This window comes from Phascolarctos cinereus, unplaced genomic scaffold (assembly GCF_003287225.1).
Source record: "Phascolarctos cinereus isolate Bilbo 61053 unplaced genomic scaffold, phaCin_HiC Scaffold_726;HRSCAF=1367, whole genome shotgun sequence".
NCBI classification, from domain to species: domain Eukaryota; kingdom Metazoa; phylum Chordata; class Mammalia; order Diprotodontia; family Phascolarctidae; genus Phascolarctos; species Phascolarctos cinereus.
In genome coordinates, this window is record NW_027556098.1 from 303,567,797 (window position 1) to 303,582,777 (window position 14,981).

The 14,981-nt window shown below is 38.6% G+C and overlaps 1 protein-coding gene across 1 annotated transcript in view; it reads left to right on the top strand.

The window, feature by feature from the left end:
- The window catches only part of POU2AF2 (POU class 2 homeobox associating factor 2), a 33,786-nt gene extending 21,206 nt beyond the window's left edge, over positions 1–12,580 (top strand). The window contains exons 2-4 of the mRNA XM_078146189.1: positions 6,004–6,046; positions 10,395–10,696; positions 12,179–12,580. Coding sequence (XP_078002315.1) covers positions 6,004–6,046; positions 10,395–10,696; positions 12,179–12,580 — 747 coding nt within the window. The remainder of the gene's footprint in view (positions 1–6,003; positions 6,047–10,394; positions 10,697–12,178) is intronic.
- The last annotated feature ends 2,401 nt before the right edge of the window (positions 12,581–14,981 follow it).

A 14,981-nucleotide genomic window follows, 5' to 3' on the forward strand; every position in this document is an offset into this window, starting at 1 on the left:
ATCTAAGTTGACACACAGAAAAAAAATATTACAGGGCCATAAAAACTCCTGCACAAATGCGAACAAGGAAAGCTCTTAATCTTATCACTTTACTACCTCAGTGACCTATTAGTTCAAATTAACTCATTTTCATGGAGGGGCTTTTGGGGCAGCTGTGAAGCTGCTGGGTTAGCTACAGGAAGTTGCAGGCTGGCAAATTTCATTCAAATATAAACCTCTAAATTTGGCTACCTGGCATTGCAGGATCCTGTTGTTTGCCGTATGCAAACTGAAAATTATATACCATCTTTCTTGGTCAAAAGTGATGGGCTATTCAGTATTCATTTTGCCATCATTTCTAGAGAGAGGGTTAGAGTTAGAATTTGAAGGGGTGCACTCTGTGTGTGTGCATATGGGGGGAGGGGTATGCGTGTATGTGCACATGCTTATTTACGTGGGCAGGGGGAGATAAGGGTGTGTAGGTATGTATATAAATGCTCAGACACAAATGATAGTAATGTGGATCTGAGCTTTCCCTTCCCAGGGTACTAAAAATTTGTATGTGTATATGATACTACATTCTCATCACTCTTACCCCTCATTCTTTTTTCTCTTTTTTTCCAATTTTATTAATTTATTGATTTATCAACAATCACTTCCATATGCTTCTGAGTTGAAAATTTTTCTCCCCCTTCCTCCCCCCGCTTCCCAAGACAGCGCACAATCTGATATAGTCTTTGCATTTACATTCCTATTAAACATATTTTCACATTAGTGAAGTTGTAAGTAAAAATTAAGACCAATAGGAGGAACCATCAGAAAGATGAAACAAAACTCAACAGAAGATAAAAATAAGTGATAGAGATTCAACTTCCATAGTTCTTTCTTTGGATGTGGACAGCATTTTCCATCCCGAGGCCTCTGGTGATGTCTTAGATCCTTGTAATGCTGAGAAGGGTTCAGTTTAACAATATTAGTCATCGCATAATGTGGCTGTTATTGTGTACAAAGTCCTCTTGGTTCTGCTCACTTCACTCAGCATCAGACCATATAGGTTTTTCCAGGTTTTTCTGAAATCAGCCTGTTCATCATTTCTTATAGCACAATAGTATTCCACTTACCCCTCATTCTGAAGAATGATTTCTCAGCCACTTATCCTTAAACCAACCAAATAAGTTTTCAGATCTGGAAATCTTTCTGCTTGAAATCCCTATCTAATCCTAACACATTCATTCTTTAGACTTCTTCAATTCTAAGATGATCTGAAACCATTATTATTGCCCTGTATATTATCAAAATCAAGAACTAACAAAGTACCCAAAGAGGATATGACATTTACACCAGAGAAAGCACTACTGATTTCTTCTATACATGACCAGATGTGTATGTGATCTGTTTGAACCCTGTAGCTACTGCCTACATCTTTAATGCTATCTTTTAAATGTATGTACTCTCAATTTTTTCAATGTGTCCTCAGTGATGATCTTATTCAATCTTCACAGCAGACCTATGAGGTAGGGAGGTCAAGTATTCTTATTATTCCCATTTTGACAAATGATGAAATAGAGGCACAAAGACCAGCAGTTAAGTGATTTGCTTTAAGGCACAGAGTTAATTAATGAAAAGGACAGGATAGAACATAGGGCTTTATGATTCCTAGATTTCTTTTTTCCTTTCTGATGGGCCACAAGAAGTGCAGACTTGGTGAATACCCTACTGTAAGGCTGAATTAACGTACACTAATGACTTTTCTAAAAAGTAGATTATTTAATGGATGACAACACTGAACAAAATGAGCCTAGGCCTGCAGAGGGCCTGGGGGAGCCTATCCACAGCACAGTTGAAACTAGACAGTCATATAAGCTAATATTCTAAGTCCCACTTCACCATATTTATAATACAAACTAGAAAAAAAAATGTTTTCCTATTCCTTTCTCAATAGTACCTTGGGACCGTTGTTCCCTTCACACTTAAGTGAAAAGAATCTTGGCCTTTCTGACTTGAGTCTTCAGGAATAAACTGATTCTAACATTCAATCAATCTAATTGCCATAATATTTGATAACTTTGTAGAAAAAAATAGCAGACCTGAATTGATGGTCCTGTGATGGGCACCATTTATGTGACCTTCGGCAAGATACATCACCTGTCTGAGCCTCACCTTTATTTTTTTTCAATTTATTTATTTAGTTTTAGTTTTCAACCTTCAATTCCACAAGATTCTGAGTTCCAAATTTTCTCCCCATTCCCTGATTCCCCCTTCACCCAATCTGTTCTCCCTTCTATTACCACCTCATTTCCTTATCCCCTTCCCCTTCTATTTTCCTGTAGTGTAAGACAGATTTCTATACCCCATTGCCTGTGTATCTTATCTCCCAGTTGCATGCAAAAACAATTTTTAACATTCATTTCTAAAACTTTGAGTTCCAAATATTCTCCCTTCCTCTGTCCCCACCCACCTTCATTTGGGCCTCACCTTTAAAATAAGAAAGTTGAACTAGATTATCCTTAGTACTCTACCATTGTATGACTTTGTGATACTGAGGAACAGAAAGTGAAAATGCTGTACTTGAAGAAAATTAAGGAAAGAGAGGATTTGTGCTGTTACCCACAGCATAGCTCCATATTCAATGTAGTGTTTGCATTGAAACTGGGTTCCATTCATTGATGAGGTGGGAAGAGGTCACCTGAAAGGTTACTGTCAGCCAGTCAACAAGCATTTATTAAGGGCTTACTATGTACCACTCACTGTGCTAAGTGTTAGAGATACAATGAAAGGAAAAAACATGATCCCTGTCCTCAAGGAGCTCGCAGTCTATTAGGGGAGAGAACATGCAAACAACTAGATACATATAAGATATATAAAATATATAAAATATAGGTGGAAGGTAATCTCTGTGGTTGAAGTCTCCAAAGCATTCTCTAGTCTTTTTCTTTGCAAACATTGCCAGAAGGGGGATTAAAAGAGGAACTGTCTAAGCTACTTGAAATAGAAAGGAATAGCAAGGGAGTATATGGACACAGGAAAGCATATGGTTCTACATTCAAGATTTAGGATTTTTCATTTAATAGTAAATAAAATTCATTTTTCTTAAAGGCTATGTTAGTTATTGAGAATTCTGTGGTTTCAAAAGCCTAGAACTGCTATCCTTCAGTAAATATAAGCTTGGAAGAGGAAGAAGCTCTAAGAGGGAGAAGAAACACAAGAGGGATTATAAGAAGGGTAAGCAAAGAAGCTGATGGATGAAAAGAAAAGGAAGCCCTAGCAGCACAAATTGGTATCTCAGGAGGTAGAACAACATCCTATTGGGCAGCTCTATTGGCAGACAGATGGGTTGCAAATAGCTATCTTTTTTGAAGAAGGGGTGGAAGAGAAGTGATATTCACCCACATAGTGTATATTTATTAGTCTGGAAATCTAGGAGAGCCAATATAATCATTTCTTTCTGCTGTCACCAGGGAAGCATAACAGATCATTACAGTCACCTTTTCATTGCTACGCTTGTGGCACTTATATATACTAATATTCCCTTTTTATTCCCCCAATCATAAAATAAATAAGATAAAGGTTCAAGATTCCTATATCCCATGTTCCACTTGCTACCTCTGTGACTGTGGCCAGTACTTCACCTCTCAGCTCCAGTTTTCTCATCTGGAAAATGAGAAGGTTGGACCTGACCTCTTGGGTCCCTTCCAGTTCTAAATAAAGTATCCTTTGATACCATTTTCCTGCTCTTCCCATATATTTACTGAAAGTAACTGCAGTAACTCTTCCTTTCATCCCACTTCTGCAAATGTACGGAATTAAACTCAACAGTCATTTATTGTGTCTACCCTGCACTAGGCATCGTACTAGGCACTAGGAATACAAAGATAAAAATAAAACAGTCTCTTACTCTAAGAAGCTTACATTACACTTTGGGGAAAAACACATATACAGCTAAGTAAATAAATGAACTGATAGATAAATAAATAATAAAGTGGATGAATAAATATAAATATATAAATATACATACACATATGTATACTTATATACATATGTGTACTCATGTTGTCTGTATATGTATATTTAGTTTGTATACATATGTGTAGAGACAGAGGCAGAAACAATACATAATTAATTGGGAGGAGAGTAGGGAGAGCCCTAATGACTGAGGAAATGCTTCATGCAAGATATTGACACTTAAGTGTCTTAAAAGGAGCCTGGGATTTCAAGAGGTAGAGGTAAGGAGGGAGAGTGTTTCAGGCAAGAGGCACAGAGGAATATAAGAGGAATGACAAGAAGACTAGCCTGGCTGAGACAGAGCATGTAAGAGACAGAGTCCTGAGAAAATAGTCTGGAAAAATAAGTTAGAGCCAGATTGTGAAAGACTTTCAATGTCTGTAGGCAATAGGGAGCCACTGGGGCCTCTTAATCAAAAAGAGAGTCCAAAAAAGGAAGGGACTTTTGTGACTGGGGCCACAGTAACCTTTCAGGGGACCCAAAGTATTCTGAAAAGAAGGCTGAGTTTGAGGAGGGAAGAGTAATGGCTCTTCCAGCTGATTGTAGCAGGGAGCCTGGTGAGGAAAACAAAGAAATGTGTTGTTATAGTTTTGTCCTTTACCTTCTTTCCATGCAATATGTGGATGAGATACTAAACCAAGCTGGCCTTGATCATTTCATACACCAAAAGAGCTTTATGCTGAAGTTTCCAAAGTATTAACATCATACCATAACTGAGAATTTAAAGCCAAAATATTAGATGTTGGAATTCAGCATCAGAGCTATCTTTTTGAGCTTCAGCATCTTTGGAATGAATGAAATGAATAAATGAAAAAACAATTATTAAGCATAAAATACATACTGTACTAAGCACTGCAGATTAAAAAAGAAAAGATGGTGTGTACCCTCAGGGACTTCCCATTCTCATAGGGGAGATGACATGAACAGGAAATCTCATCTACAAGTCAGAGGGAAAGGCTTAGCGCTCTTCAGGGTACAGAAGCAAGGCTGATAGTTCTTTAGTGTCATTTTCATTAATACAACCATAAATGTTTCTGCTAAGGAACCATTTGATGATGCCAAGGACTTCACTAGTGACAACTTCTTTTCTGGATTTTCAGGGTGTTTGGAGGGAGGTAAAGGGGATAGAGAAGGGAGGAAGGAGGAGAGGAAGAACTTACAGAGGCATTTGCCTCTGGCACAAGGGTTGTTTCCATAGATGATGGCTGAAAGAGGGGAGAGGGGAAGAGAGTGGGGCCTAGAAGCAAAGGCCAGAGGACATCAGTGTTCCTAGAGCTCTTAGGCTTAACAGCCTCAAAGCTGATTGATTAACTGTGGCTATTGGTCAGTAGTTGGTGGTGGTGGTGATGGTGGCAGGGATGATAGATTGTTCCTTTGGATTATTCCTTCCAGCTCTAAATTCTATGAATGCAATTATGATAATGGAATGCAAATCTCTTGACCCTGGGTTTAAGAGTGTTTCTGCTACACAGGCAGCATGGTCTAATAATGGGTAGAGGGCTGGACCTGAAATTAGAGAGACCTGGATTCAGATACCGCTTCTGATACTTACTAGCTGTATGAACATGGGCAAGTTTTTGTGCCTCAGACTCCACATCTGTAATAATATCTATAGTACCTCCTTCACAATGTTATTGTGAGATTCAAATGAGGTATTATATATAAATCTCTGTAGAGATGTCAGTTATTACACATCACCGCCCGTGAGCTTAACTTTAAGGGCCATATTTTCATTTCACGTTCCATCCCTGTGCCTTAGAACCAGAATCTCCACTCATAGTTCTTAAGATAAGAAAGTAAACAATAAATAACAAAAGATAAATTCTTCCATTTTAGCATTCCTGAAACCATTGTTAGCATTTAAGAGCTTGAGTTCTTTCTGTTTGCTACACCTGCTCCTATAATACTTGAAATCTGTACCTCAGGGCTTCTGAAAATGAAGCCTGCAAAACAACGTCTACAGTCTTTTGCCTTGTACTTGGAAAGTCAGGAGAACACATTCCAACTGTCTTTGTTTTCCAGGGTGGTACCAATGCCTCTCAGTCTCCATTTGTCCAGATGCCAGGTGAGTACAACAAACAGCTCCATCAATTATTTATTTTTTGGTTAAAATCAGGCAATTGATTTTCATGTGGCATACATATTTTGCAACACTAAATAATATTTCCCAATGCATTTTCTCTTCAGGTACAGCATATACTCACTCACACACGGCCTACTATAATCGTTATTATCTTTGTACGCTCTATTGAAAGCCTGTCACCCAATTCAGGGGGAATCACAGACTTAATATAGAACATTTTGTGTCATGGACCCCTTTAACAATCAGAGGGAGCCTATAGACCCCCTTCTCAGAATAATGTTTTTAAATGATTAAAATAAAATATACAGATGTACAAAGGAGACCAATCATATCGAAATACAGTTATCAATTTTAAAAAAACAGTCTTAGACACCCCCTCCTCCACTCAGAAATCTATCCATGGACTTATTAGGGGTCTATGAACCACAAAGTCAGAACCCCTAGTCTAGAGGAAGATGGTTAAGTAGTCCAGTTATCAATTAGGTCTTTGAAAATAATGACAAAATTTCCCTTCACAGGTATCTAAAGAACAGATTTAGCACATACTCTAAAGAATTTTGTAAAGGAGCTAACAACCCATTAGTTTAAGAAGCAATAACTAGAAAAGAGGGAAAAATAAAATCTATCTGTAATAATAGGATTTCAAAGACCGTTCTTGATACATAGGGAGGAGAAGTGAATAAAACTCAACCCTCCATACTGTCTAGAATCCGTCTGATATAAGACCGTCTTCTATTGTCCTGGAAAACGTAAGTTTCTTGAGGGGCTAGGACAGTTTTGCATTTTGTCTCTGTGCCACCAGCAGCTAACTATTCAATCTAATTCAACAAACATTTTAAAGCACTTACTATGTAAAAGGCACCATGTTGGGTGTAGAGGGAAAGACAATAACAAAACCTGTCTGCCCCAGAAAAATTTATAACCCCCTGGGTTTGGAGGTGGGATGGTGGGGACAAGATATAACATGCGAACATACAAAAAAGTAAGTTAATAAAATTCGTGCCCAAAGTAAAACAAAGTAATTCCAAAAAGAAAGAATACTAGTAATTTGGGAAGTTTATCAATACAATGCCTTACGAATTGTAAGTACTAAATAAATGCTTATTAAATGAGTGAATAGTAGCTTCAATACCTTCAGTGCCAATGATAAGGTCAAAAAATGTATTTCAGTTGAGAACCCAAGTATGTCTAGTGGCAGCTCTCCATCCTGCATTCCCAGATTCCATTTACTGTTCCTTTGAACCTGGAAGTGGCTACTACTGGCCAGTTCCTGTAATTTCTCATTTTGCCTAAAATCTTAACATGTCTTCCATCCTTTTAAGAATTAAGAATTGCCATATTCCTAAAAGCAGAATTATCTTCTTTTTTTTTAAAGGATCTTTCTATCCAGGAGTTGGAAATTTGGATATGAGGGCATGGGAACATTATTTACATATTCTGTTCTTGGCCTTACCCACCCTTGTAGCTCTAAATATTGTTGTGTAAAACACAGCTTTATTTATTGATTTAATTTTCACTTGTGTAAATTTTTCCTGGAATAGCCCCCCTTCACACAAAGGCTGTAACTGTAGTCTTCAAACTTATGGCAGGATTAGAAGCTTTTGGATACAGAGCTCAAGATGGAATAGAGTGGATTACAATGACATTCTTGTTCCTGTCTGGAGAATTCTAATTTCATTCAGCTTCAGAAGCCCTGGGTTCGAATCTCGGTTCTGCCATTGACGATGGGGGTAGCTTGGACAAATTACTTACTGCACCTCTCTGGGCCTCAGTTTGTTTTTTGTTTGTTTGTTTTCATCTGTGAAGTGAAGGGGTCAGATTATGATCTCTCAAGTTTCTTGAGTCTCTAAATCTTCCGTCCTGAGATAACTTATGGCCTGTATGGCACGATATCAAATGGTTGCAAGAAATATGAAAGTAGTAGACATGATCCCTCACTCCATGGAGCTTATACGTGAATGCTAAAGAGAAGGCTAACATATATGAAATAATAATGGACATAATATGAAGTGCTGTAGGAATTTAGAGGAAAGGGAGATTAATTGGTGCTCTTGGTTTAGGAACTCTCTCCCTATCCCCACGTTGCCACCTCCTCCTCTATCTGGGGTAAAGAATAGAATAGGGGACTCGGAGTTGTCCCTGTGTGGTGGGAACGCAGCTTCTGAGAGGGCACATCATTCCAGATTTAATTGATTAGGATATCTCAGTCGGTAGCACATTGATTTTTGCAACTGCACATATTTTCAACCAATAGATCACCTTCTGCTGCAAAAAAAGAGAGAAAAATGTAACATCACCTACCTTTGAAAATGTGACTTTTCCCTAAAATGTAGTAGCAGCACAGTTCAAAAGCAATGTTTAACATTTTCCTTGCCATCCCAATCATCTCACCGACTTTCCTTCATACATGAATAAGGTCATCTTGAAATTCTTCTTCTTTGGCATTTGGGGACATCACAGTTGTCTCCACCCTGGGTCTCCAGATTGATATCCTATTAGTGCCCCGCATGCATTCTGTATTCCTACCAAATTGGCCCTCTTACAACTCTCTGTACCTGATATTTCTTCCCTCTTCTCTGGGGCTTTTTTTTTTTCTGCACAGGTCAGTTCTACATTCCTAGAATGTTCTCCCTCCTCATCTCTGCGTCTTACAATCACTAGCTCCATGCAAATCATAGCTCAAGTATTATCTCCTGCAATAAGCTTTTCATGATCCCAACAACTGCTACTGCTTCCCACCCCACCTTCCCAAAACTGCTTTGTAAATATTCTGTATTTACTTATCTGTACATACCTTTCTTCCGATGGAATGTAAGCTCCTTGACGGCGGGAACTGTTTTCATTTTTGTCTTTGTATTCCCAGAGCTTAGTACCTTGACTAGCACATAGCAGGTACTTAATAAATGCCTGTTGAATTGAATTGAATTTCTTATCCCCCTTTCGTTCCAGCCCTCTCTTTTAAAAAGTTCAAGGCTTTACTTTCTGTTCTTTCAGACCTGGTTGAAGGATAATGTATTAGCCACTAGAGGGAGGCAGATAATATAAGCATAGTAAAGACCAGAAAATGCCAGCCCCAGACTCTTGCCCTTGCCTCACAGTTACCTGCTTGCCGTCACCATCAACAACGAACATTTATTTATTGGATGTCTTCTCCATGCAAACCTTTGTGTTAAGTGCTTCTGGATACCACCACCCCAAGTGTCCACAATGCCTTGCACAAAATAGATTATTTATTGATTGTTTGTTGAATGGCTAAATCCAAAACTACATAATCTGGGATCCAACCCTTCTTGTCCAAGGACAAAGGTAGTTTGAACAATGACCCCTATAGAAGGACTGTGGCAATAGAAGGTGCAGAGAAGGTAAATAGATTCACAAAATTTATAGATCATTTGAAAGGTGTTTTTACTTTGTTTTGTTCATTCAAGTCCATTTATTTCAACCGGTATTTATTACATACTCACTTTGGACATAAGGAATACAAAGTTGTTTAATTCAATGAAACAACAAATATCAAACACTCTTAGTGATATAGGGTGCTACCCTAGGTGCCCAAATGCATAAAAATTTAGAAAGAACAAAAACGTGATTCTTGCCCTTATCCCTATCCTCAAAGAGTTAGTCAAATGAGAGAGGTGAGACAGACAGCCACTGAATCATAATAGAAATCATAGTATAATAAAATCAAAACCAAGGTACAGAAAAGATACTATGAGAAACCAAGGGACATTACTTCTGACTGAGGAGATGAGGAGGGGTTTATTGGAGCAGATCACACCTAAAGTAGACCTGCAAGCTAGATTGGAACTAAACCTTGATTTCAACTGGTGGAGGAGACTGGTGGGGAGGTGAGGGGTGCATTCCAGGCATCCTGAATGGCATGAGCCAGGTCACAGACTAGGGAAGGTATAGCACTTATTCCAATTTGACTGGAACTCAAAACATATGAAGGATATGTTTATATCCTTTATATAGATAAGGCTGGAGAAATAGATTGGAGCCAGATTGTAGGGGGCTGTAAGCACCAGGATGGACTAATTGTATATACCATGCTAACCTTCCCAAGCAGTCTCTGATGGATTCATACTTAAGAGCAGAGTAAATGACTGCTATTTTGATCAGAGAATTTAAGAGTGACAGCTCAGGACAACTTGGCTTTTTCCCAGGATACTTATCCATGGATGTTTATAGTGTTAGTATCAGGGAGGCATTCATAAGATACAAGAGAGCACAAAAGTGATTGACCAGCTCTCATCATTTAGACTTATTATTCTTTCTCTCTCCTCTCCTCCCCCGCCCCCGTTTTGTTTTGTTTTAAAATTGGCAATAGGCTCACCTGCAACGTCAGGTTACTATGGTGTTAGAAGATCTTTTTTATCTGACTCGGATTTCCACAACAGTAAACAATTTTCAAATGATGGCTACCAATCAACCCTGGCTAAACCCTTTTCCTGTGAGTCCTCTGCAATGCAAAATTACCCACCGATCCTGGATTCCTACTTTTCCGAGCCTTATGGAGACTACCGCCCGGCAGCTCTCACCCCCAACACGAGCTCTCTCTTTGGTGCTTCGCCCTTGCCCCCGCCGCTTCTACAACCACATTTTCCAAGTGACTCCACCCACTTCGTATTTGTGAGTATTCGGAGATTCTTGGAGAGTAAGCTGACAGCGGGGAGAATTTGTGCAGATCACCAACCTGTCTCACAACCAAGTTGGGGAATTCACTGAGGCTGCTCTGAAGCTGACCCCTGAGAGTCTCTGACAAAGAGACTTTTCACCCAGGATTGATTTGTTTTCTTGTAGGCCAATTGAATACCCCACCCCCACTCCCCAAGCTCAGCAAACTGACTCTGTACTGCAGGACACTGCTTATGCATTTTAGCGTAGCCCGAGAAACAAGGGGATTATACTATGGCACTGCCTAATAACTACTACAAGAATACTCACTGAGGGAAAGCCCTTCTTAGAAATTGGTTTCAAACTCCTGAGAAAAAAAGTTTCATCCTGTAGATAAATGCTAATTTATCATTCTTGTCACTGTATTAATACTTAATGGATTTCAGTGATTTAACAAATTTTAATTCATTGCAGGCGGCAATGTGAGGGTAGTAAATAGAGTAAATAGGAAGACTAGGGCTTAAATCCTACTTGTTGCTTTGACCAATCAGTACTCTAGGCAACTTCTCTAGGACTGACTAAATTGCAATGGGACTGACTTGCATTGGTAGATGCAGTCATCTGGGAATTCCCTAAACCAATGAAATCGCAGGTATAGTTAGGATTCCCCCAAATTCATTGTGGAGAAGCACTCCCACCTGATGTTACAGACGTGAGAATTGAAAGACAATTCAAGTGGTGTCCCCAAAACATTCAAGGAAACATCATAGGGATTCTGGCCTGCAAAGAGTGTAAATCTTGTATCTGTAAAAATTGAGAAGTAGGCCATCTGTCTTCCATTTCAACATCTCTCCTTCTCTTGGGATCCTTAAGTTTCCTGCCCAGTCCCTGTCCTCTCGTCCCTGTAGTTCTTTCTTCTTAATTATCATAATTCCTGCTAAGGCTGTGAACTCTGATAAAGGCTTAGAGGTGTTAACCTCTCAACAGTATTTGCATTTTAACCAAGCATTCCTGAAGACTCAAAAACCTTCAGGAATTAAGAAATCTTCAATAGATGAATTTTAGGCAGCATTATAGCTGCAGGGGGAAGGGTGACGATTTGGGGAAAAGGTCCCTTCTGGATCATGCAAGGCTTATTAAAGTAACTACTTTATAAGAAAGTCTAGCTCCAGCCTTCAGCCATGCGCAGTGTGTGGCACTGGACTCAAAAAGTTGCATTTTGTTCCTGTATTTCTTTTCTCTGGGAGGGAGGAAGGAGAACAGTGTATAGATAGTAAGTACAAATCTAAATTAGGAAATGAAATAAACTTTTATAGAAATAAACCAAACTAAACAGATGAGCTAAAAACTAGGGTTCCATCTAGCAGAGGAAAAAATAAAGTCCCCTTTCTAGCCTGTACTTCTGTATAAGATATTTGATGGGGAATTCCTAGACATGAAAATGTAATTCCATTTCTTGCCAACATTCAGCAACTTTTCTCATTTTTTTTTCCTCAGAGAGACTCATGGGAGCAAACAGTGCCTGATAGCCTTAACCAGCCTGATGTGGCGTCTTCAGACCCACTGCAAACACTACCAGCTGGCACTAATTGCCTTTCACCACAGGAGTCTGGAAGCCCCTCTCAACACAGAAGCTCTGGTTGGGGGGCTGCTGTCCCTGGAGCTCAGCCCTACTCACTGCATGCCCTGGAGGACCTACATTATACATCAGGTTACCCCACTCCTTCCTCCTACTCTTTCACACCTTTTATGACAGTGACCAATGATTTAACTCCCAAGGTGATTCAGCTCTCTTCAGATGAGTCCCTGGATACAACCTCTCTTCATGAGAATCTATCCTGGACAAAGGACGATGGGAATGGGGTATGGGGGTCCTATGAATGTCGAAGAGCTTACTGAGAAAAAAAAAATCTCACTTGTAATAATATGCTTTCAAATACTGATGTTTTCACTCAGTAAATAGGTCTGTCAGTTCATTCAAAGACTAATTTTCAAGGGATGTAGTAATTGTTTTATGTTTTTTTTAAGAATATCAAAAAGTCACCTGACAGTGGGACACTGGTATATTCACAATGCGGTGATACACATCTTTAAGATGTCATGCCCTGGAACATTGGCAGGCCATCCGTGTGACTTGTACCATAGGACTGCAGTCAACTGCATTTTGATACTTCTACAATTCTATTTTCCAAGAAAGACCTACTTCACATTGAATTTTGCTGTAGAATTAGTAACTGCATTGCAACAAAATTTTACTAGATATACTCAGAAATTTAACACTGAGATGAAGAACCATTTCTTGACACCAGTACTTTCATTAATGGACATCAAATCCAATATATGTCATACAACATACTGATTTTCATGTTCAATATGTCATATTTGAGAGGTCCATGTCATTTAATATAAAATAGTGTTCTTTGAAATTGACTTCAGGAAAACCTAGATTTAAATCCTGCCTCTGACACTAATTTGGGGATCATAGACAAGTCACTTAGCCTCTGTGGGCTTCATGCAACTCTCTAAAGTTTACATACTAAATTACAGGCCAGTTGATCTGCCCATGTGAAGGGAGATCTCACATTTAAGACATCGTTGAAATTGATGGTGTTGTTTTGAAGAAGAAGGAGGAGGAAGAGGAGAAGGAAGAGGAGGAGGAGGAGGAGGAGAAGAGGAGGAGGAGGAGGAGAAGAAGAAGAAGAAGAAGAAGAAGAAGAAGAAGAAGAAGAAGAAGAAGAAGAAGAAGAAGAAGAAGGAGGAGGAGGAGGAGGAGGAGGAGGAGGAGGAGGAGGAGGAGGAGAAGAAGAAGAAGAAGAAGAAGAAGAAGAAGAAGAAGAAGGAGAAGAAGAAGGAGAAGAAGAAGAAGAAGAAGAAGAAGAAGAAGAAGAAGAAGAAGAAGAAGAAGAAGAAGGAGAAGGAGAAGAAGAAAATGATGATGATGATATAGGGTGTAACATAGGATAATCCATTTCAAACAAACCTCCTTTCATATAATACGGCTTTAAAGGGGTGGTTTTAAAATGACTTCTTGGTTCAAGGTGAATTTTTTAATCCTAGAAATAGAAAAGACATTATTTACAAATAGAACCAGATGGGGAGCCTCTGGATTGGCAACTAGATTCAGTGTATTCACAAATAGGACTCAGCTCTGAAACCCATCTAGACCAAAAACCAGACTAAAAAGAAGATAAATGTCAAAAACAAGTTTTTCTTATTAATATAAGTAATTATGTTACATTAAAAAACATTAATTAACCTAAGGCATCTTATCCCTGGGATGGGATAAATATAGAGACTAAAAGTAACAGTGAAATAATAAAACAAGAATCATGTATTCTGAAAAGAATATTGATTATCAGCAGAAAACCCAGATATCAGAGGCTGTCAACAGGACACATCAGAATGTTTATACCAGAAAGAGGATTAAGAAAGTGTCATGGCCAAAGAGATGTACATGTAATTATTAGAAGAAATATCTTGCCTGTAGTACCGTGACCAAAAGAATATAACTCTCCTTAAATATTAATAAATTAACATTTTGGTTTACTAACTAGTCTCACTTTGGTTGGTGTCAATTAATTTTTGTGGCTTAATGATCTGTGACCACAATTCCTACTAAGCTTTCAAGGCCATCCAGATCGTTAAATTCCTCGCATACTTTGCTTGCCACAGAGAATCCTGGGTTCCTTATGCTTCAGCCCCTCTCGTTCTCGGTGACCACTTGTGGGTATGTTAAAATGAGGATTCCTGTGGTGTATGAATTTGATTAGATAGACCATGAAGTCCCTTCCAACTCCCAATTTTGTAATTCTTCCCTCTCCCAACTCATTGCTCCCCTTTCTATTTCCCCTTCTTCATCTCATTCTCAACCTCTCTGCCTTTTTCACCTCAACTTCCTCAGCTCAGAATCTGCTTTCATCTTAACCTCTAACAACAGAAACTGGTTAAAAGAAGGGTTCTTATTTTTTGGTATGGTTTTGTTGCTGTTTTTTTTTTCACTTTGTATTTGCAGTACCTGACACAGTTCCGTAATAAATGCTTGTTGACTGATTAAATTCATATATATATATATATATATATATATATATATATATATATATATATATATATATATATATATATATATATATATATGTATATATATATATATACATGCATGCATACATACATACATACATACATACATACATACATATTTAGCTTTGGAATTTTTCTGAATTACACATATTTGAATCATGGCTATGTGCAATGGTCTTGGAATTTATGAAATTTCTCCCCTCTTCTGGATTCCCCCAAAGGA